This window comes from Bos taurus, chromosome 5 (assembly GCF_002263795.3).
Source record: "Bos taurus isolate L1 Dominette 01449 registration number 42190680 breed Hereford chromosome 5, ARS-UCD2.0, whole genome shotgun sequence".
Classification (NCBI taxonomy): domain Eukaryota; kingdom Metazoa; phylum Chordata; class Mammalia; order Artiodactyla; family Bovidae; genus Bos; species Bos taurus.
In genome coordinates this window covers 22592582-22616975 of record NC_037332.1, presented here as the reverse complement: position 1 = coordinate 22616975, position 24394 = coordinate 22592582, and the positions used below count along the sequence as shown (strand labels likewise).

General features: G+C 41.3%; 1 protein-coding gene and 1 pseudogene across 1 annotated transcript in view; both read right to left on the bottom strand.

Moving 5' to 3' along the window:
• PLEKHG7 (pleckstrin homology and RhoGEF domain containing G7) overlaps nt 1-24394 on the bottom strand; it is an 82336-nt gene that overhangs the window by 29708 nt on the left and 28234 nt on the right. The window contains exons 5-9 of the mRNA XM_005206126.5: nt 14461-14559; nt 13431-13574; nt 9694-9789; nt 8757-8858; nt 4903-5016 (exon numbers count right to left, since the gene is read on the bottom strand). Coding sequence (XP_005206183.1) covers nt 4903-5016; nt 8757-8858; nt 9694-9789; nt 13431-13574; nt 14461-14559 — 555 coding nt within the window. The remainder of the gene's footprint in view (nt 1-4902; nt 5017-8756; nt 8859-9693; nt 9790-13430; nt 13575-14460; nt 14560-24394) is intronic.
• On the bottom strand, nt 9334-9434 carry LOC112446851 (uncharacterized; annotated as a pseudogene).

Below are 24394 nucleotides of genomic sequence, written 5' to 3'. Positions count from 1 at the left end.
GGCAGTCCATAAAATGACAAAGATGTTAAGTGAAAGTGTGTTAGCTGCTCAATTGTGTCTGACTCTGTGACCCCATGGACTGTAGCCCACCAGGCTCCTCTCTCCATGGAATTCTCCAGTCAAGAATACTGGAGTGAGTGGCCATTCCCTTCCCCAAGGGATCTTCCTGACCCAGGGAATGAACCTGGGTCTCCTGCACTGCAGCCAGATTCTTTATTGTCTGAGCCACCAGGGAAGCCCACAGAGATGTTAAGTTTTCCAACAATATTTACGTCAAAGCCTAGGAGAACCGAGGAGCCTGGTAGGCTACGGTCCATGGGGTCGCAAAGAGTCGGACACGACTGAGCAACTTCACTTTCACTTTCCTGCCCTGAACAAACTTTAAGCAAGTTGCTAAATTCTTCTAAGCTCCTGAAAAATGAGGATAACATCAAATCCTACAGGGTTTATTGTGCAGACAGAGAAATCAGAGATGATTAGCATGCAGCATAGTGCCCGGCCATAGGCAAAGCTTGCGAACTAGTCAGTTTTAGTATTATCATTTTTGTATTTGGATCATTATTATTGTATGTATAATCATTATATATTATTATTATTAATTATCTGTGATGAAGTTTTGTTCTGTGCTCTGGGGCTGTGGAAGGCAGATTTACCTCCAAGCCCTCCCAAAGCCTCTCCCTGACCCTTCAACCTTTGTTTGATGATGCTAAGGGTTCCTTTGCAACAGGAAGTAGCCCTGAGGAGTTGTAAATAGCCCTGGGCGTAAAGTGCATTGGAGTATTTTGCCTGAAGACCTTTATCCAGGTTCTTTTATTGCCACCTATTGGTCATGTGATCTTACAAAGGTCACATAACCTTTCTGAGTCTCAGGGACATGTGGGGACACAATGTAATCAACTTCATAGATCTGTGGTAAGATTTAAAAGAGAAAGTTTGAGAAAGTGCTTGGCAGAGCATGATGCTTATAAAAGTATTACATGTTATCATTATATCAGTGCATCCTCCATTCTTTTTCCTAAATATCTTTGGATGCTATATATATCTCATACATGTAAACTTCTGTGTCACAATTGTTAAGGGATTTTCCACAGTTATTTGAAAATGGTGTCTGAACCTTGTGCTAGCTTGGGAGGGAGAGGAATGAACCTGGATTCTCCCCAGTCTGGGGAGGAGTCTGGAAGACTCTGCCAAGGAGTCTCAGGCAAGGAGTCTCATCCAACAGCTTCCAGAGACAAATTTTGCAACAAGATTATTCATGAAATCTAACAAGCTTTCAGGTTTTGGTTTGAGTACCAAAGAAAACACCGAAAGGCTAAAGCTACTAAAATAGGGCCATGGCTCTTCCCAACATCATTCATGCCATGCCCAGGTTTCCTGGTACATTCTGGCCATGGCAAAGATGCTCTGATTCACAGGTAAAAGTTACTGGGAGCTCTGTGTGGTGGCTGTTCCTCCTATGGCTCTGAGGTGATGCTCTGGTAGGTGCTTCTTGTAGCTGCATGGGTTTCTGGAAAGGCACGGACCATTTTCTTGGGTCATAAAAAGAGCTGTGGCATAATACTGAAAGGTACGTTTCAGACTAAAGATATGTCAAAATAAAACCCCCCAAAAACCAGCGGGGGCAGGGGAGTGGGTGGTGGTCAAAGGAAGTAGAGAAGTCTAGGAAAATTTTTTCCAGTTTTGCTTATTTGCAAACACTGAAGGTCCCGAGCACAAATCTCCTGTTCTGAAATGGGTGAATTTAACTCAGATGACCATTATATCTACTACTGTGGGCAAGAATCCCTTAAAAGAAATGGAATAGCCATCACAGTCAACAAAAGAGTCCAAAATGCAGTACTTGGATGCAATCTCAAAAATGACAGAATGATTTCTGTTCGTTTCCAAGCCAAACCATTCAGTGTCACAGTCATCCAAGTCTATGCCCTGACCAGTAATGCTGAAAAGCTGAAGTTGAATGGTTCTGTGAAGACCTACAAGACCTTCCAGAACTAACACCCAAAAAAGATGTCTTCTTCATTATAGGGGACTGGAATGCAAAAGTAGGGTCAAGAAACACCTGGAGTAACAGGCAAATTTGGCCTTGGAGTACAAAATGAAGCAGGTCAAAGGCTAACAGAGTTTTGCCAAGAGAACACACTGGTCATAGCAAACATCCTCTTCCAACAACACAAGAGAAGATTCTACACATGGACATCACCAATGGTCAATACTGAAATCTGATTATATTCTTTGCAGCCAAAGATGGAGAAGCTCTACACAGTCAGCAAAAACAAGACTAGGAGCTGACTGTGACTCAGATCACGAACTCCTTACTGCCAAATTCAGACTTAAATTGAAGAAAGTAGGGAAAACCACTAGACCATTCAGGTATGACCTAAATCAAATCCCTTACGATTATACAGTAGAAGTGACAAATAAATTCAAGTGATTAGATCTGATAGACAGAGTGCCTGAAGAACTATGGACAAAGGTTCGTGACACTGTACAGGAGGCAGGGATCAAGACCATCCCCAAAGGCAAAATGGTTGTCTGATGAGGCCTTACAAATAGCTGAGAAAAGAAGAGAAGCTAAAGGCAAAAGAGAAATGGAAAGATATACCCATTTGAATGCAGAGTTCTAAAGAATAGGAGAGATAAGAAAACCTTCCTAAGTGATCAATGCAAAGAAATAGAGGAAAACAACAGAATGGGAACTAGAGATCTCTTCAAGAAAATTAGAGATACCAAGGGAACATCTCATGCAAAGATGGGCACTTTAAAGGACAGAAATAGTTTGGACCTAACAGAAGCAGAAGAGATTAAGAAGAGGTGGCAAGAATACACAGAAGAACTGTACAAAAAAGATCTTCACGACCCAGATAATCACAATGGTGTGATCACTCACCTAGAGCCAGACATCCTGGAATGTGAAGTCAAGTGGGCCTTAGGAAGCATCACTACAAACAAAGCCAGAGGAGGTGATGGAATTCCAGTTGAGCTATTTCAAATCCTAAAAGATGCTGCTGTGAAAGTGCTGCACTCAATATGCCAACAAATTTGGAAAACTGAGCAGTGGCCACAGCACTGGAAAAGGTCAGTTTTCATTCCAATCCCAAGAAAGGCAATGCCAAAGAATGCTCAAACTACCACACAATTGCACTCATCTCACACGCTAGTAAAGTAATGCTCAAAATTCTCCAAGCCAGGCTTCAACAGTACGTGAACCATGAACTTCCAGATGTTCAAGTTGGATTTAGAAAAGGCAGAGGAACCAGAGATCAAGTTGTCAACATCCGTTGGATCATCGAAAAAGCGAGAGAGTTCCAGAAAACCATCTTCTGCTTCATTGACTATGCCAAAGCCTTTCACTGTGTGGATCACAATAAACTGGAAAATTCTGAAAGAGATGGGAATACCAGACCACCTGACCTGCCTCTTGAGAAACCTATATGCAGGTCAGGAAGCAACAGTTAGAACTGGACATGGAACAACAGACTGGTTCCAAATAGGAAAAGGAGTACGTCAAGGCTGTATATTGTCACCCTGCTTATTTAACTTATATGCTGAGCACATCATATGAAATGCCAAGCTGGATGAAGCACAAGCTGGAATGAAGATTGCCAGGAGAAATATCAATAACCTCAGATATGCAGATGACACCACCCTAATGGCAGAAAGCGAAGAAGAACTAAAGAGCCTTTTGATATAAGTGAAAGTTGACAGTGAAAAAAGTTGGCTTAAAGCTCAACATTCAGAAAACAAAGATCATGGCATCTGGTCCTATCACTTCATGGCAAATGGATGGGGAAACAGTGGAAACAGTGACAGACTTTATTTTGGGGGGCTCCAAGATCACTGCAGATGATGACTGCAGCCAGGAAATTAAAAGACGCTTGCTCTTTGGAAAAAAAGTTATGACCAACCTAGATAGCATATTAAAAAGCAGAGACATTACTTTGTTAACAAAGGTCCGTCTAGTCAAGGCTATGGTTTTACCAGTGGTCATGTATGGATGTGAGAGTTGGACTATAAAGCAAGCTGACTGCTGAAGAATTGATGCTTTTAACTGTGGTGTTGGAGAAGACTCTTGAGAGTCCCTTGGACTGCAAGGAGATCCAACGAGTCCATCTGAAAGGAAATCAGTCCAGAATATTCATTGGAAGGACTGATGCTACAGCTGAAACTCCAGTACTTTGGCCACCTGATGCAAAGAACTGATTCACTGGAAAAGACCCTGATGCTGGGAGAGATTGAAGGTGGGAGAAGGGGACGACAGAGGATGAGATGGTTGGATGGCACCACTGACGTGTTAGACATGAGTTTGAGTAGGCTCTGGGAGTTGGTGATGGACAGGGAAGCCCGGCGTGCTGCAGTCCATGGGGTTGCAAAGAGTCAGACACGACTGAGCGACTGTACTGAATAACGCTTGGGACCCACAGCCGCCACGCTGGACAACTTCAGGGGCAGCATTTACGCTGGGTGCTATGATGTTCTCTAGGAGGGGCCGCTCACGTAGAATACCACGGTAGTGGTACACCAAGCTTTGTGCAGTACGACCTTGCTGGGACCAAATCCTACAAGAGCCAGACGTGTATCACAAATAAAGCCTCAATCCTTACTGTAGTTTTCTCACTAATTTCTTCTAAAAACAAAACTAGTGGACAAATAAAACATTTTAAATCCCCAGTTAAAATGTCAGGAGGGACATTAGGTGATACAATGTTTCCAGATAAGCACTATTTAAAATCCTAATGCTGAAGTGGATTACGTTTTCCTAAGGAAAGTAGGTTTGTAGTTAAAATGTACACCTGATCATTTATTTTCCTCCCGTTCCATTTAATTTGGGTCTAATAAATAGTTCCTAGTATCTGTTATATCCAAAGAGTCTCAGGAAAAATATAAAAGAAAAAGGTACTTTACTTTTAAATAAATTCCAAAGTCATGTCTCTGCTTCAGGCTCTCAAGATAAAAGACAGCGGCTGAGTAGTTCAGGCAGTAGGTCTGGTGGCTCTGACACAGGCTCCCTCGGAAATACTGCAAGGGGAGAAGGGCACGAGAGAGTGAAAGCATGCAAAAGCAGAGAGACCTGCTCTCCACTTTTATCAGTAACCAAAGTGGGGAAAGTTGGGGACACACCATTATCAATCATGTGTGCATGGAGAGAAGCAGGTGATCGTCAAAATAAACACTATTAAGCAATGGTATCCCCCAAATAAACCATTAACTCCTCAACTGGGAAGCTTGATGCTGGAGCTGAAGCTCCAATACTCTGGCCAGCTGATGCACAGAGCCAACTCACTGGAAAAGACCCTGATGCTGGGAAAGATTGAGGGCAGGAGGAAAGGGGGTGACAGAGGATGAGATGGTTGGAAGGCATCACTGACTCAATGGACATGAGTTAGAGCAAACTCAGAAGATAGTGAAGGACAGGGAAGCCTGGTGTGCTGCAGTTCGTGGGGTCGCAAAGAGTTGGACACAACTTAGTGGCTGAACAACAACTCCTCAATAAACTGTCTTTTTTTGCCTATATTTTAAAAAAAAATTCTATTTGGGACATGTTGATTTAATTCACCCTTTACTTGCACTTATGCTTTGTTGAGGCCTACACAGGCCGCGTGGTACCTGGTAACAGACACTGCCTAAGCCTGTGTTCACAGTATGTGATTAAAGTAACAACATCTAACTTTTCATCAGATCTTCTGCAAAAATATCCACAAACTGGATTCTCCTGCCAGCTTCTAAAAAACAAATCTGGGGCACCTCATTAAGTGTACTGTTTCATAGCAAGCATTTTACGTACTTGTTTTACCTAATCTGACACTTGCCTTTCCCTTTCTTCACTATTCTTATGCAGTGTCTTAAACTTGCTATAATGACTGCACATTCTTAAGTCGTATCAAATTTATATTAGAATAAGGCAGGTGGCCAGTGTGCAAGCACACACATTCACATTATCTAAATTACCACTGAGGGTAGGCCTGGCCATGGGACTTTCTGAGGCTGATGAACGTGAACAGATATGCCAGAAACTTGAAGAGTCAGTGAGCGTTCTGCCTCAGTCTTTTCTGTCTTTGCCCTGGAGGGGCGGGGGTGACATTCCAGGCGGTGGCTGCTCATTCAGCAGGGGTCCCAGAGTGAAAACAGTGACAGAGCAGAACATGGTGTGATGGAGATGTGAACCAAGCCACTAAGAGCTGGAGTTTCTTTCCGTGGCACAACTGAGTTAACCTGACGCAGGCCTTTTTAAATTTAGGAAAAACTTTTGCAGCCCACCTTTGCACATCTGTAACATATCAGGACGCATTCATATATGGCTATCATTACAGACTTTCAGTGAAGAGTCCATGCTTCACTAGGCTGTGAGGACACGTATGCTATGGTCGGAACAGCTGTGTCCCCCTCCAACTCATGTGTTGAGTCCTAACCCCCAAGGTGATGGTATTGGAGGAGGTGGACCCTTCCGGAGACGATGAGGTCCCAAAGGAGAAGCCTCCAGGAATGAAATGAATGCCCTTACAAGAGAGACTCTGGCGAGCTCTCCGGCCCTCTCTGCTATGTGAAGAATACAATGAGAAGTCTGTGACCAGAAGAGGGCCCTCACATGACCCGGCTGCCACCCTGCTATTGGATGTCCACCCTCTAAAACGGTGAGACGTCGATTTCTGTGGTTTACAACCTGCCCAGTTTGTGGCACTTTGTTACACAGCCTGGGCAGACTAAGACAGACTACTTACGTGTTTTGATGAAAAGTTGTTATTTCTTCAGACTATTCACTAAAAACTGAATTAAAAACTATTTTTAGGGGGCCAGGTCTTGTTGCTAACGTCAGCCTTCAGATGAATACTCCCAGATATGTCTGCCACAGCATTTATGTCCCAAGAGAGAGCCGCAACTACCCCTCACCCTTGGAAATTCTCCCAGACCAGCAGAGGAATGATGTACTTGGATCTATAATGGGGGTTGATGCTCTTTTATGCTTCTTCCCATCACCATTAGAGGCTGATGGCCAGGTTAGTCCAAGGAGATGGACCAGGTTAATCCAAGGAGCCAAGTGGAGAGAGCCTGCCAGTTGTCCTAGCCCTTGACAGAGTACAGAAATTATCAAGAAAACCAAGGGGACTTCAGACCCTGAACCAACACACATCCAAACAATCATGCTCATTATCTGACTTACTAAGGGCTCTGCCCTTTAACAAAAATAAAAAATGTGTAGCATGCAGTGGTCCTAAAAAAAATAATCTCTGACTCTAAAGGAATTGGGAGATCCTGAGATTTTAGCTGATTTCCAACACTTTACATTCGTTCTCCTGTTTTTCAAAGCTTTTCTTATTCTAATCTGCTTTCAAAGTTCATTGAAGGATCGCCCCAGTTTATGCCTAGTTTTCTGCTTGTTTTGCCTTCCTAAATAGTCCTTGTTCATATCTCACCTCAAGCATCATTGCCTCAGGAAGAATTTCCTAGCTGTAACGACCTCACCATCTGCCCCAAACTAGAAGTTTCCTTGCATAATTTCTATGTATCTTTTTTCCCCAGCACTAATCTCAATTTTACTATATAAACATTGGTGTCATTAGTCGATTAATTTCTTTCCCACTAGAATGAAAACTCCCCCAAAGTAAGGGGTGTGTCTAATTCTGCACATTATCATGTACAGGTTATCAGCCCCACATGTAAGTGCTTCATAATGCACATTACTTTTTGCTTTTCAATTTTGATACTTGCCCTTTGCAAGAACATTAAACATAAACCTGAGTATAATTTTTACAAGTCAATACATCTTAATCTATATTTTAAAAAATGGATTAAATGGATTATAACAACCTGCTGCTGCTGCTGCTGCTAAGTCACTTCAGTCGTGTCCGACTCTGTGCAACCCCATAGACGGCAGCCCACCAGGCTCCGCCGTCCCTGGGATTCTCCAGGCAAGAACACTGGAGTGGGCTGCCATTTCCTTCTCCAATGCATGAAAGTGAAAAGTGAAAGTGAAGTCGCTCAGTCGTGTCCGACTCTCAGCGACCCCACGGACTGCAGCCCACCAGGCTCCCCCGTCCCTGGGATTCTCCAGGCAAGAACACTGGAGTGGGCTGCCATTTCCTTCTCCAATGCATGAAAGTGAAAAGTGAAAGTGAAGTCGCTCAGTCATGTCTGACTCCTAGCGACCCCATGGACTGCAGCCTACCAGGCTCCTCAGTCCATGGGATTTTCCAGGCAAGAGTACTGGAGTGGGGTGCCATAGATAGAAACAGGATTAAAAAGCTCAAAGTAGGGGAGAAAGTTCAAATTATCTACTCAAGATAAAAAATAGCATTTATCAGACCAGGGGTACAAGTCTTCCTCCTTCCTCCTCCTTGAATACACAGGAGTCTTATTAAGGGTGCTGATGGATTTGAAGGTTTATTTTATTCCTTTCAGAAAGCCTGGCACTTTAGTTAGAACAACTACTGAACCATGTAATTAGCCTGCACAAACTATTGCTGTGAATATTGCTTTAAATTGAAGTCATTTGAAAAACAGACTTGGAAATGGCTTTTCCATGCATGCAGATTTTGTATTAATAAAGCTCACACAGGAGAGATAACAATGGAAAAACAGAATCTGAGACTTATTTTTGAAAATGTTGATTGGTGGAGAAAGGGATGTTTCCCTTGTGGGAGGGTGTTGGCAGAACTTTCCCAGAAATAATGATGATGATGGTTGAGAAAATATAAACAACCATCCTGAGAGGTGGGTGAATTTATTACACAGAAGCTGAGATATCCCAAAGAGGATTTTACCTTTGTGAGCACAGAAATAAAATCCAACGATGGTGAAGTCTCACAAATGTCAATGTAGTCCTTGAAGATACGGAAAAGACTGTTCACAAAACCAAAGCTTGTCTAGGGCCAGGGAGAAAGGAAAACAGAGGTAAGGGGTGGGTAAGAAATAAATATCCGGTGAACTTCAAATTTTGTTCCTACAGATGCCTCCTACTTCCAATTTATCTCCCTGGCAAAATTTAAAGATTTATTTTCCTCTACTCTCTAATATATTTTCTTATAAATGAATTCCTGTACTATCTCTCTTCTCCTCCTTTTTAGAGGAAAGATAGCTTTTATTTATAATATATGTGATAAAGAACATTCATTTGAGACTAATCATTTATGATGATGGGGCACTTAGGAACATGTTTTTCTCTTTCTTTGTATTCAACATTATTTATTGAGGAAACTCATGTACCCAACATTACTTATTCAGTCCTTCTATGCACGAGGCACTGAGGTCTTCTGGATAAAGCAGTAAACAAGATGTGTTCCTGAGTATACACTAGAAGGTATGTACTTCTAGAAGGGGTTCCATAACTTGTACTCTAGAAAAAACATGGAACATTTCCTGAATTTGTGTGCCATTCTTGCACAAAATCCATGCTGATCTTTGTCTCATTCCAATTTTAGTACACGTGATGAACTGAGCATTATGATTATTTTCTTAAATAACCACAGAAGAATTGAAATGTTACTGAAGGCTAACTGATGGCTGCAATCTATTGGAAAGATTTCCTTCTTATTAACCTGAACTCCCGACCGTAAGACTATATGGAGAAGGAATATGGAAGAAACAATATTCCATACACCAACATGGAATACAAACCACAAAAAGAGACAAGCATAAATTTTCACAGTCCTCTGGTGATTTTTAAAACATGGCTACTGGAATCTTTCTACTTTGGCTCACCTGACTTAGCTCCTCCAGGTTTGCAAAAAGTCTCCATAAATCCACATCCAGGAGATATTCATGAGTCTGTAGATATTTTAATGTATTCATGAAGATCTTAAAGAAATAAAACACACATCACTTTTTGCTTTTCAATTTTGATATTTGCCCTTTGCAAGAACATTAAACATAAACCTCCTGAGTATAATTTTACAAAACAACTTAGAGATCAGTATTTTCAATGGTTAGGAATTGTGCTAAACACAAATGATGACATTTAAGCTCCATAGAACATATGGGAAATGTGCTCTTCTGTATGAAGTAGTCGTTGCTGTGAGAGCCCCACCAATATTCCTGTAGAACATAATTTGTTCAAGCAGGCTTTCTCTCTTCCCAGTGCCAGAGAAATCTCCAAGGTTCTCTTCTTGCCAGCAGTACTTACTTGAGACTAAAACAACATTCATTCTCAGTTTTTATTTATTCCTTTCTCTACAAAAGACTTAAATGTCCTTTACTTTCAGGAAATTGAAAAGAGAACTAATGAGTGAATATCTGATAACTTGTAAGATGTTTAGATTTTTATAGAGCCATTAAATATTGATGAAACATTAAGAGAGGCTTTATGTTACTGTTACTTGATGTTTTCCTACAACAGGAAAACTACAGCAAGTCAAGAAAAAAAACTACAATCCTCACAGATAACCTGTCCCTCATTCAATAAACTAAAGAGAGATCAATGTATTGAAATAGGAACACTCTGTATCAATAAGATGAAGCATTCGGAGGGACCAAATAAGTTAGGAATTACAGGTATGAAAAGCTTGGGCTTTAGATCACCAATGTTTTCCAATTCCTATTTCTATATTACTTAATCAATGCAGTAAACGGTTCTTGAACTTGCATCAGAATCATTTAGAGGCCCTGTTAAACCAGAGATTAGCAGGCCCTACCCCAAGCCTTTCTGATTCGGTAGGTCTCTGATGAGATATGAGAATATGGATTTCTAACAAGTTCCCAAGTGATTCTGATGCTGCTGGTTCAGGGACTACACTTTGAGAACCACTGATTTAGAGCTTCCCACAATCTAGGCAGCACCCGTTGTCTGGAAGTCTGTCTATATCTAAGCATTTAAAACACATAGCGGTAAGAAACAGAAACCATGACTTCAGATAAATTGGAGACATTTAGAAGAAATCATCTTTGTGCTATAAGATTCTTTAACTGTTTACAATAGCCAAGACATGGAAGCAACCTAGATGTCCATCGGCAGATGAATGGATAAGAAAGCTGTGATACATATACACAATGGAATATTACTCAGCTATTAAAAAGAATGCCTTTGAATCAGTTCTAATGAGGTGGATGAAACTGGAGCCTATTATACATAGCGAAATAAGTCAGAAAGAAAAACACCAATACAGTATATTAACGCATATATATGGAATTTAGAAAGATGGTAACGATGACCCTATATGCGAGACAGCAACAGAGACACAGATGTAAAGAACAGACTTTTGGACTCTGTGGGAGAAGGCGAGGGTGGGATGATTTGAGAGAATAGCATTGAAACATGTATTTTATCATATGTGAAACAGATCGCCAGTCCAGGTTTGATGCATGAGACAGCGTGCTCAGGGCTGCTGCACTGGGATGATCCTGAGGGATGGATGGGGAGGGAGGGTCAGGGCGGAACACATGTACACCCATGGCTGATTCATGTTAATGTATGGCAAAAACCACCACAATATTGTAAAGTAATTAGCCTCCAATTAAAATAAACTAAAAAAAAATTCTTTGCTTTATAGAATTTTTTGCCATTTAAGAAAAATATTGAGTCTTTCAGTGAATTTGAGTTACAAAATTCCAATTTACAAGCAACTTTGGGAAATTTATATTGATTGTGTAAAGGGAGGTACTCATATACTCTAAACACCAGGGAGGGGGGTTGAAAATAAACACTAATTGAGCTTCTTTTCAACAGAAAATGCTAATTTAAAAAGCTTATGTAGTTGACAGTGGGACAGAAGTTCCGTTTTGTTTATTAGGGCAAAGGAAGGCAGTGGAGCTCATGAGGTGAGTGCTCTGCAGTGAACATCTACTGGTTCCCACTCAGCCCCAGTGCTCCCCCTAACATTATCCCAGTTGTCACCTCAGTGTCTGCCCTTCCTCATTCCTTGAATGTGATCCCTTAAGACAATGAGCACCCTCCTTCCTTAACACGGTAGCTGGTTCAACAGTGTGCATGTGACTCAGACCAGTGCAAACTGAACGAAAATCAAGACTCTGGCTATGAATGTTAAGAAAATAGATTTCTGTCTCTTTCTTTCCCTCCCTCCCCTTTCTATTTCTTACTCTCTCCAGAGCCTCCAGGACAACAGCCACTCTGTGACTATAACAGAAGCTAGCCATAGGATGAAGCTCAGACCATGGAAGGCAGGCATGAGAGACGAAAAGAAATTCTGTCCTTGATTTTGAGCCCCTTGATCAAACCAACCTTGTATTCTCTCTCACCTCTGGGCTTTATGGTTACATGGGTCAATAATATACAGTCTTAGTTAACTAGTTTTCTATATCCTAACCGAAACAATCTCCAAGTTTCAACTTTCTAAGTGTCTTTCCTATTTACATTTTGCTGGTAAAGTACTTGGCAACGACTGACACAATAAACATTACAGTAAATAACTAACATTTGTATAGCACTTGAGAGATTTCTGGTCATCAGAATGATCATATCTTATGGTATTGTTATCCCTTTTGTAGCTTAGAGCAGGAATGACAAAAGACATGCTGTGGGATAAATCAGGTCTGCTGCCCATTTTTGTAAATAAGATATTATTTTAACACAGCCACATACATTTCTTTACAAATTATTTATAGCTTCTTTTGTACTGCAACGCAAGAGCTGAGTAGTTGCAATAAAGACCACATGGTTGGCAAAGCCCAAAATATTTACTATCTGGACCTTGACAGAAAGAATCTTCTGTTTTATGAAATGGAAGACTAGACTTTAAGTTCACAAGGCAAGTCAGAGGCAGACCAGGACTTGAACTCATGTCTCCCAACACAGTGCCTTTCCCTGGGTATGAGAGATGCCAGGATTTGAAAGTGCTTATGGGCAGAGGCAACCTTGGGAGCAATGTGGTCCATCCTCCCCTGTGGTCTTAGAAGGCATTTCCTCCCTTTCTATCCCTTGCCCTGTGCTTCTTCTATAAGGAGTTCTCTGCTCAGAGCCTCCCCAGACCAGGACCAGTGCACTGTACAACTTCAGGGGCACTGTTTTCATGATAGACATCATGAACACACTGTATAATCCAAGCCCCTTGTGTTACACATGGATGGTTGTCCTGGAAATCTCTGACTGTGGCTCCATGGCAGACAAAGCGTCTGGCACTGAACATAAGGGAGTAAAAGAGCCCAAAGAGCAAGCTGACCAGAGAGGGAATGGCTGCCTTGAGGGTGGCTGTGAGCTCCCTGACCCAGAATAGTGTGCAAACACAGGGTGCGCATCAGGCAGAAGAGAGTCAGACATCACACGGACAGCTGGACCAGTTTACTGAGAAGGTCTCACCCAATCCTCAGAGTCTATGTTTAAGAAAAGAATGGAGAGAAACCAAGTTGCAGATAATCAAAGATAAATAAAATTTCCTTAGGATCCCCTGAAAGAGGGGAGCCTCCCACCTTTCTTCAGCATGGAAAAAAGAAACAAGTCCCCAAAGAACCAATGTTTTCCATCTAACAAAAATTAAAGCCAGCATTACCATCTTAAGAACTAATAAATGGTCCAAAAAATAAGTGCATTCACTCGTGAAGAGTTCCCACACAGCCTCTTGTTGCTTTCTCAAGTCTAATTGATTAGTAGGAAGTTTCTGATGCATTTCCATGACTTCATTCCAGGTCTTATCCTGTATGTGGGAGAAAAAGGGAGAACAAAACGTTTCCACCTTGATGGGTTGACCTGTTGTCCTTTCTTGGATGTGTAGTGCAACAGAAACAAGCAATCTCCCAAATCATGATTTCCCATTGCAAGTCCCAGGCACCCCTCTGGATGAAAGTGAAAAAGTGAAGTGTTAGTTGCTCAGTCCTGTCTGACCTTTTGGGATCCCATGGACTGCAATCTACCAGGTTCCTATGACCATGGAATTCTCCAACTGGAGTAAGCACACATTCCCTTCTTCAGGGAATCTTTTCAACTCAGGGATTGATCTTCCTGACCCAGGGATTGAACCCGGGTCTCCTGCATTGCAGGCAGATTTACTGTCTGCGTCACCAGGAAGCCCATCCCTCGGGGTAGAGTTACCCAAACCACAGTTCTCTCTGCACGACTTTGGGATATCAATTCCTCCCATGCATGGGATGGACATGTTATTTACAGTTTAAAAAGAATCCCAAACCCAGAACTGGGAAATCTGATCCAGGTTCCACTAGTAACACTTGCTGAAATTAACTACTGAAGAATCATGAAATGAGAGTTTAAAGAGACCATCAGGAATTGTCTTATAAAAACCAGCTTATTTGTCAAATGAGGAAATGAAGGCCTAGTGAGAAGAGCTGTAACATTTGTATAGGACTTCTTGGTCTACAAAGTACTCTCATGTCCATTACTTTATTTAAGATAAAATGACTTTCCCGAGGTTTCAATGTGCTTTACAGAGAGCAGACCTCCTTCTACCCCGGTCTGGGCTTCTCTCAGGCACTTTGCTATTCTTATGAACAATGCAATAATCTGACATCTTATAATACTGACGAAAACAAAAAAAGAAGCCACACAGAAAGCAAATCAGGAGATACCTTCAGGGTGTGGAACTCATAGTCCCTGAAGTCTGTAATCTTCAAAGAGGACAGGCAGTCTTCCAGATCAGATATATGCTTGTTCTTGTCTTTGCCCTGCTAAGAGATTGTAAAGAACAGGATTTTCAAACTTGAATTCTTTTAGTGATACGCCTCTGGTAGCTTCAGCATCTTTGTTTCACGGTCCCACATGTAGGAGATCAGGCTGCGCATTTTATCTATGAACCACTAACAGGTGAAAAGCCGTTTCTGAGCCAGAGTCTGATCCACAGGAGTTCAGAATGTCAGACATGAAGGAGAAAGGCTGGTGAACATGGCTGATCCAAACCTCTCATTTTTACTAAAAAAAAAAAAAAAACCAGAGCCACAAAAGCAGAACAGCCATATAGCAATTAGATGGATTTCTGTCTAGTGTGCACCCTGCAAAAGTTAGTCCTTCACAGTCTAACTTTTCTGATGGACTTTACCATCAGAAGGGGCCTTGGAGATCTTAGTTCAACCCCTCATTTAGCAGATGACTAAATAAAGTCCAGAGTATTAAAGCAACTTCCCAATACAGTAATTCTCAGCTGGAGAATACCACGTTATGCTAGAAACTCTAGTTTCCTTAGATTGGAACACCTACTTATTTTTGTTATAATTTTTATTTTAAATAATATTAGTTAAAAGAATCAGGTTCAAAGGTAATATACGGTTGCTGTAGAAAACTGAGAAACAAAACCACAAAGAAAAGCAAAGTTACCTGTAATCTCCACTGACTCCCCCCACCCCCAGGTAATTATTGAAAACATTTTTCTTATTGTATTTACAATTAATTTTTAATGGTATCACATTCATATATCCTTTTGAAACTTACTCTGTTGTGACTTTTTAATTTTTCTGCTCTTGCAACATCATGAATTACTCATTTTAAGAGTTCATTTTAGCAACTAAACCAAGAAGAAGCTATCAAATAACAATGTGAGGCTCTCCAAAGTCAACTTGGCTGCCTTTCAGATAAATGTTTATCACAAACAACATTTTAACTTGCTGTATTGCTTCAGGGTGCATGATGCTGGTGGACATCATTCAACTTTAGGTAAAGGAGCCAGAGAAGGAAGGCTTATCTGCTATTGTGGGGATGTAGCTCCCTGTGTGTCGGAAAGACAACCCTATAATAATTTCAGAAAGTGCTAAAGGGCCATGGCTGAATTCTCTGCTAGGGTTATGGCACCAAAAGAAGAAACTTATTAGAGACTTATTAACTTCATAGTAGCAGAGAAATCTTGGAGCTGGTTGGGGACCTCCTACAGCAACTGGGACATGTGCCTTTTGTTGATGTCTGAAACCATAGTGACTGCATGTTGTGGAAATTAAAAATCAGCAGTCAGTTGGAAAATAAGGAAGCTGAGGCAATGGAAGATGCAGTGGACATGGGGAACGTGGGCACCAGCCCTCTACCTTGAAGAACACTCACTGTGGCTTTCTAAGGATCTGACCAACCTCCTGACCAAAGTGCTTGGTGGATATGATAGTGAGAAAGGAAGGGACAGTCCTCTCAAAGGACTCTTTAGAGTTACAGACCCATCGCTGGAAGCTGTACTCCTTCCACTATGGTGGCACTGGCTTCTGGTGGAGAGGCAATGAGAAGATATTAAAGGTATTTGAGAGAACATAGAAGGTAAAGAAAATAAGTCAAGGTTAATTCTCAGGGCTTGAATTTAATAACTAAGAGGTGGGGGGACTTTCAAGATGGTGGAGGAATAAGACAGGGAGATCAACTTCCTCCCCACAAATACATCAAAAATACATCTGCATGTGGATCAACTCATATAGAATACATTCTGAATGCTGGTAGGAGATCCTTGACTTCCAAAAAGGCAAGCCAATTTTCTCAGAACGAGGTAGGGCAAAAGATAAAGATTTAAAAAAAAAAAAAAAAGGATTTTGGGACAGGGACCAGCACCCTGGGGAGGGAGACTGAAGGAGGAAAAGTTCCAACATGTTCAGAAACCCCCTCATGGGTGAGGACAAGGGGGAGTTTTGGAACCTCAGAGAGGAACAAAGCAACAGGTGGTCAGAAGGCAAAACAGAGAGAATTCACCACAGAGTTCGTTGCCAAACAGCACTTCCCAGCTGAGACGTGGCTTACACTCATGCCCACTGCTGTGAGTGGGGGCTGGGTGCTCAGGCTTCCAGGAAGAGCACCAGTGTTGACTGCTCTGAAGATATTCTGAGAAGGCTAGTATGACACAGCTGAGGCAGTCCAGGTGAAAGACTGGGCCTCTCAGAGAGGCAAGAGATTGTTGCAGCCGGGAGCCTCTGACTCCTTGCGCTGGCGGATTGCAGGAACTCACCTTCAAAAATGATACAGGTGGGATGAGCAACAGCTGTGAGTTGCCCAACCCCTGAGGGAGATACATACAGAAGAACCGTACAAAAAAGGTCTTAATGACCCAGATAACCATGATGGTGTAATCATTTCCCTACAGCCAGATATCCTTGAGTGTGAAGTCAAATGGGCCTTAGGAAGCATTACTACAAAGACAGTGGAGGTGATGGAATTTCAACTGGGCTATTTCAAATCCTAAAAGATGATGCTGTTAAAGTGCTGTGCTCAGTCTGCCACAAATTTGGGAAACTCAGCAATGGCTAAAGGACTGGAAAAGGTCACTCTTCATTCCAATCCCAAAGAAGGGCAATGCCAAAGAATGTTCAAACTACCATACAATTGCACTCATTTCACGTGTTAGTAAGGTAATGCTCAAAATCCTTCAGGCTAGACTTCAACAATATGTGAACCAAGACCTTCCAGAAGTACAACCTGGATTTAGAAAAGGCATAAGAATCAGAGATCAATTTACCAACATTTGTTGGATGGTAGAAAAAGCAAAGGAATTCCAAAAAAAAATCTACTTCTGCTTCATTGACTATGCTACAGCCTTTGCTTGTGTCGATTACAACAAAGCATGGAAAAATCTTAGAGATGGAAATAGCAGACCATCTAATCTGCCTCCTGAGAAACTTGTATTCAGGACAGGAAGCAACAGTTAGAACTGGACATGGTTATTTAGCTTATAAGCAGAGTACATCATACAAAATGCCAGGCTGGATGAAGCTCAAGCTGGAATGAAGACTGCTGGGAGAAATATCAACAACCTCAGATATGCAGATGATACCACTCTAATGGCAGAAACTGAAGAGGAACTCAAGAACCTCTTGATGAGGGTGAAAGAGGAGAGTGAAAAACTGGCTTGAAATTCAACATTCAAAAAAACTAAAATAATGGCATCCAGTCCCATCACTTCATGGCAAATAGATGAGGAAACAATGGAAACAGTGACACACAGGGCTTGGGCTCCAAAATTACTGCAGATGGTGACTGAAACCATGAAATTAAAATATGGTTGCTCCTTGGAAGAAAAGCTATGACAAATCTAGACAGCATATTCAGAAGCAGAGACATCACTTGGCCGACACCAGTCCATACGGTCAAAGGTATGGTTTTTCTAGTACTCATATATGGATGTGAGAGCTGGACCATAAAGAAGGCTGAGCACCCAAGAACTGATGCTCTCGAACTGTGGTGTTGGAGAAGACCCTTGAGAGTCCCTTGGACAGCAAGGAGATCCAACCAGTCAATCCTACAGAAAATCAACCCTGAATATTCATTGGAAGGACTGATGCTGAAGCTCCAATACTTTGGCTACTTGATATGAAAAGCCGTCTCATTGGAAAAGACCCTGATGCTGGGAAAGATTGAGGGAAAGAAGAGAAGGGGGTGACAGAGGTTGAGATGGTTAGATGGCATTACCGACTCAATGAACATGAGTTTGAGCAAACTTTGGGAGACAGTGAAGGACAGGAAAGCCTTGTGTGCTGCAGCTAATGGGGTAGCAAAGAGTCAGACAACTTAGTGACTGAACAAGAGGTAGATATGCCTGGCCAAAGCCACCACCAACACCAGTGAGCACCAGTGGCAGAACTAGACGCAGCTGCAGATTATGATCCCAGAGTGGGGAAGGCAAGCCAACTGGCCACTGCCAAAGACAAGGAGAAGGCCTGAGGCAGGGGACAAAATACTGCTGCTGTGGTCCCAACGCTAGAGGCAGCAGCTGTCATCAGGCTGTGAGCCGGCACAGGTTACAACCCATACCTTCCTGGGAGCCTATGCAACTTAGCTCTACTGAGAGACACAAGACCTGAGGCCAATTCCTCTGGGAGAGGGCATGACCCACCTCAGACTGTGGAAACTTCCCATAGGCCTTGGCTGCAGTAGGCACTCCCCATCTGAGGCTTCCAAAGCCCTTCTTCCCAGCCCGACTGAGAAAGTGAGTCTTAATGAGCTGCTACTTCTGCCCCCTCTGGTCTAGGTGGGGAAGACACTTGAGGGTGGCCTACAAACAGAGGTGGGCCCCAAACCAAAGTGGAGCACCAGGGGCTGTGTGAATAAAAAAGAGGAGGGGAATTCACTCCTGTGGCCATAGGTGCAGCAGATTAAATCTCTGCTATTAGCCTGAGACTCTGGACTTTAGGGGCAATTGTGGATTTGGGGAGCAAGTACAGGTGAGAGTAAGGCCAGATCTGAGTCTGAGCTGATCCAACAGCATCCACGGCAGGTTCAGAGACTTTCTGAGCACTACTGGAGGACTTTCGGAGTAAGCAGAGTGTGGAGAGGGCAATGGAGGGCTCAGGAGGACATTCTTCTTACTCCACTCTCTCCTTTTGTATTGTAATGTTGTTCTTTATCATTCCTTTAATTTTTACTTTTTCCTTTTTAAAAAGCATCTTATTTTAAAATAAACTTACTTTTTTCCTATTTTTACAGTACTCTTTAGTTATAGTGCATTTCTCCCCCATTTTTGATTTTGTCTTTTTGCTAGTCTAGTTTTTAGTATTCATTCTCATTTATAGATTTCTCTATTGGCTTGACTGTTCTCTTTGTTTTTGACTCCTGTTTTTGTTCTTTTTTCTCTATTTTCTCTCTTCTCAAGCCTGTGAGTTTCTTTGGGTGTTCTTGGTTGGTGAGTGTTGCTTTCACCAACTGTCTTGGAGTTTTGTCTTCTATGTGGCCTGTGAAGTCTTGGTGCTACAGTAAGAGGTCATGCTTGAATCTCCAAGTTGGAAGACCCGAGTCCAGGACTTTGGACCACCAGAGAATCCCCAACTCCATGAGACATTATTTGGCAAGAGTTCTCCCAAAGGCCTTTATCTCAACACTAAGACCAGGTCCCACCCAAAAGCCAGTAAGCTTCAGTGCCAGATGCCTCAATGCCAACCCTTCAGCAAAACAGGAATATAACCCTGCCCGTTAGCAGACAGGCTGCCAAAAGCCACACCAAGCCCAGAGACACCCCAAACACACTGCTGGACAAAACACTGCCCTTCAGAGACAAGATTCAGTTCCATCCACCAGATCACAGGTACAAGTCCCCTCAATCAGGAAACCTTCACAAGGCACTGGTCCAGTGCCACCCACTGGGGGCAGGTTTCACAAATAGGAACTATGACCTTCCAGCCTGTAGAAAGGAGACGCCAAACACAGCAAACTACACAAAATAAAAAGACAGAGAAACATGCAGCAGATGAAGGAACATGGTAAAAACCCACAAGACCAAACAAATGAAGAGGAAACAGGCAGTCTACCTGAAAAAGAATTCAGAGTAATGATAGTAAAGATGGCCCCAAATCTTGAAAATAAAATGGAGGCACAGATAAATAGAATGAAGGCATGGATCAAGAAGATATAAGAAATGTTTAACAAGGACCTTCAATGAGAAGAACAATAAGAAAGTCTTCTTAAGGGAACAATGCAAAGAAAGAGGGAAAAACAATAGAATGGGAAAGACTAGAGATCTCCTCAAGAAATTAGAGATACCAAGGGAACATTTCATGCAAAGATGGGCACAATAAAAGACAGAAATGGGACGGAACTAACAGAAGCAGAAGATATTAAGCAGAAGGGCCAAGAATACACAGAAGAACCATACAAAAAGGTCCTAATGACCCAGACAACCACGAAGGTGTGGTCACTCACTTAGAGCCAGACATCCTAGGAGAATGAAGTGAAGTAGGCTTTAGGAAGCTTTACTAGAAACAAAGTTAGTGGAGGTAACAGAATTCCAGCTGAGTTATTTCAAATGCTAAAAGATGATGCTATTAAAGTGCTACACTCAATACACCAGCAAATTTAGAAAACTCAGCAGTGGCCATAGGGCTGGAAAAGGTCAGTGTTCATTTCAATTCCAAAGAAGAACAATGTCAAAGAATGTTCAAACTACTGCACAATTGTGCTTATTTCACATGCTAGTACGATACTGGTCAAAATTCTTCAAGCTAGGCTTCAACAGTATGTGAACTGAGAACTTCCAGATATACAAGCTGGATTTAGAAAAGGCACAGGAATCAGATATCAAATTTCCAACATCCACTGGATCATAGAAAAAGGACTTTCAGAAAAACATCTCCTTCTGCTTTATTAACTATGTCACAGCCTTTGACTGTGTGTATCACAACAAACTGTGGAAAATTCTTCAAGAGATGGGAATACCAGACCACCTGACCTGCCTCCTGAGAAATCTGTATGCAGGCCAAGAAGCAATAGTTAGAACTGGACATGGAACAACAGATTGGTTCCAAATCAGGAAAGGAGTATGTCAAGGCTGTATATTGTCACCCTGCTTATTTAACTTCTATGCAGAGGATATCATGCAAAATGCCAGGCCGGATGAAGCTCAAGTTGGAACCAAGATTTCCAGGAGAAATATCAACAACCTCAGATATGCAGATGACACTACCCTAATAAGCACAAAGAGAAGAGGAACTCAAGAACCCCTTGATGAAAGTGAAAGAGGAGAGTGAAAAAGCTGGCTTAAAACTCAACATTCAAAAAACTAAGATCATGGCATCCTGTCCCATCACTTCATGGCAAATAGATGGGGAAACAATGAAAGCAGTGACAGACTTTATTTTCTTGGGCTCCAAAATCACTGCAGATGATGACTGCAGCCATGAAATTAAAAGATGTTTGCTCCTTGGAAGGAAAGCTATGGCAAATCTAGACAGCATATTAAAAACCAGAGACATTACTTTTCCAACAAAGATTGGTATGGTCAAAGCTATGGTTTTTCCAGTAGTCATGTATGGATGTGAGAGTTGGACCATAAAGAAGGCTGAGTGATGAAGAATTGATGCTTTTGAATTGTGGTGTTGGAGAAGACTCTTGAGAGTCCCTTGGACTGCAAGGAGATCCCACCAGTCCATTCTAAAGGAACTCAGTCCTGAATGTTCATGGAAAGAATGATGATGAAGCTGAAGTTCCAATATTTTGTCACCTGATGGGAAGAGCTGACTCATTAGAAAAGACCCTGATGCTGGGAAAGATTGAAGGCAGGAGGAGAAGGGGACGACAGAGGATGATATGGTTGGATGACATCATTGACTCAATGGACATGAGTTTACGCAAGGTCTGGGTGATGGTGAAAGACAGGGAAGCCTGGCCTGCTGCAGTTGATGGGGTCACAAAGAGTAAGACAAAACTGAGTAAATGAACAAGAACAACAGAAGAAAAAGAGGAAAACAAAGGGTCTGAGAAAATATTTGAGGAGACTATAGTTGAAAACTTCCCTAACATGGGAAAGGAAGTAGCCACCCAAGTTCAGGAAGTCCAGAGAGTCCCATACAGAATGAACTCAAATAGAAATATGCTAAGACATATTAATCAAACTAATGATAGTTAAATACAAAAAATATTAAAAGCAGCAAGGTAAAAGCAAAAAATAATATATAAGGGGATCCCCATAAGGCTAATCACTGATCTTGCAACAGAAATTCTGCGGGTCATAAGGGAATGGCAGGATATACTGAAGATGATGAAAGGAAAAAACTTACAACCAAGATTACTGTATCCAGCAAGGATCTCATTCAGTTTTAAAGGAAAAATCAAAAGCTTTATAGATAAGCAAAAATTAAGAGAATTCAACACCACCAAATTAGCTTTACAACAAATCTTAAAGGAGCTTCTCTAGACAGGAAACACAAGAGGAACAAAAAGCCTATAAAAACAAACCCAAAACAGAAAAGTAAAAGGTAACAGGATCATACATATCAATAATTACCTTAAACGAAAATGGACTAAATGCTTCAAGCAAAAGATACAGACTGGCTGAATGGATACAAAAACTAGACCCCTATATACTCTGTCTACAAGGGACCCACTTTAGACCTAGGGACATGTACAGACTGAAAGTGAGGGACTGGAAAAAGGTATTCCATGCAAAGAGAAATCGAAAGAAAGAGGGAGTAGCAATACTCATACCAGATAAAATAGACTTCAAAACGAAGACCATTACAAGAGATAAGAAGGACACTACATAATGATCAAGGGATCAATTGAATAAGACATAAAAATTATATATGCACCCAACATAGGAGCACCTCAATACATAAGGCAAATGCTAACAACTATTAAAGGGAAAATTGACAGTAACACAATAATAGTGGGGGACTTTAACACCCCACTCACACCAATGAACAGATCATCCAGAGAGAAAATTAATAAGGAAACACAAACTTTAAATGATATATTGGACCAGTTGAACCTAATTGGTATCTACAGGGTATTTCAATCCAAAACAGTAGATTTCACTTTTTTCCCAAGTACACATGGAACATTCTCCAGGATAGATCACATCTTGGGTCATAAATAAAGCCTTGGTAACTTAAAAAAAAAAACTGGAATCATTTCAAGCATCTTTTCTGACCACAATGCTGTGAGGCTGTGTTTATCAACTACAGGGGGGAAAAAAAAAACTAAAAAACACAAACAGATGGAGGCTAAACAATACGCTTTTGAATAACCAAGAGGCCACTGAAGAAATCAAAGAGGAATGACAAAGGGAAAGCATGACAACTCAAAACCTATGGGATGCAGTAAAAGCAGTGCTAAGTGGGAAGTTTACAGCAATACAAGCCTACCTCAAGAAACAAGAGAAACGCCAAAAAAAAAAAAAAAATCTAATCTTACAGCTAAAGCAACTAGAAAGAGAACAAAGCTCCCAAAGGTAGAAGGAAAGACATCATAAAGATCAGAGCAGAAATAAGTGAAAAAGAAAGAGACAACAGCAAAGATCAATAAAACTAAAAGCGAGTTCTTTGAGAAGATAAAAATAATCGACAAACTATTAGCCAGACTCATCAAGAAAAAAAAAGAAGACTCAAATCAATAAAACTGGAAATAAAAAAGGAGAAGTTACAATAGACAATACAAAGATACAAAGGATCATAAGAGCAACTATATGCCAATAAAATGGACAACCTAGTAGAAATGGACAAATTCTTAGAAAAGTATAACCTGACAAAACTAGGCCAGGAAGAAATAGAAAACATGAACAGATCAATCGCAAGCATGGAAATAGAAATGGTAATCAAAAATTTTCCAACAAACAAAAGCCCAGGATCAGATGGCTTCACAGGTGAATTCTACCAAAAGTTTAGAGAAGAGGTAACACCTATCTTGCCCAAACTCTTCCAGAAAATTGCAGAGTAAGGAAGACTCCCAAATTCATTCTATGAGGCCACCTTTACCCTCATACCAAAACCAGACAACAACAACACAAAAAAAGAAAATTATATGCCAATATCACTGGTGAACACAGATGCAAAAATCCTCAACAAAATTCTAACAAAAAGAATCCAACAACACATTAAAAGGATCACGCATCATGATCGAGTGGGCTTTACCACAGAGATGCAAGGATTCTTCAACATATGCAAATCAATCAATGTGATACACCATATTAACAAACTGAAAGATAAAAACCATATGATCATCTCAATAGATACAGAGAAGGCTTTTGATAAAATTCAACAATTTTATCAAAATTCAAAAATTCAAAATTTTACCATTTATGATAAAAACTCTCCAGAAAGTAGGCACAGAAGGAACATACCTCAA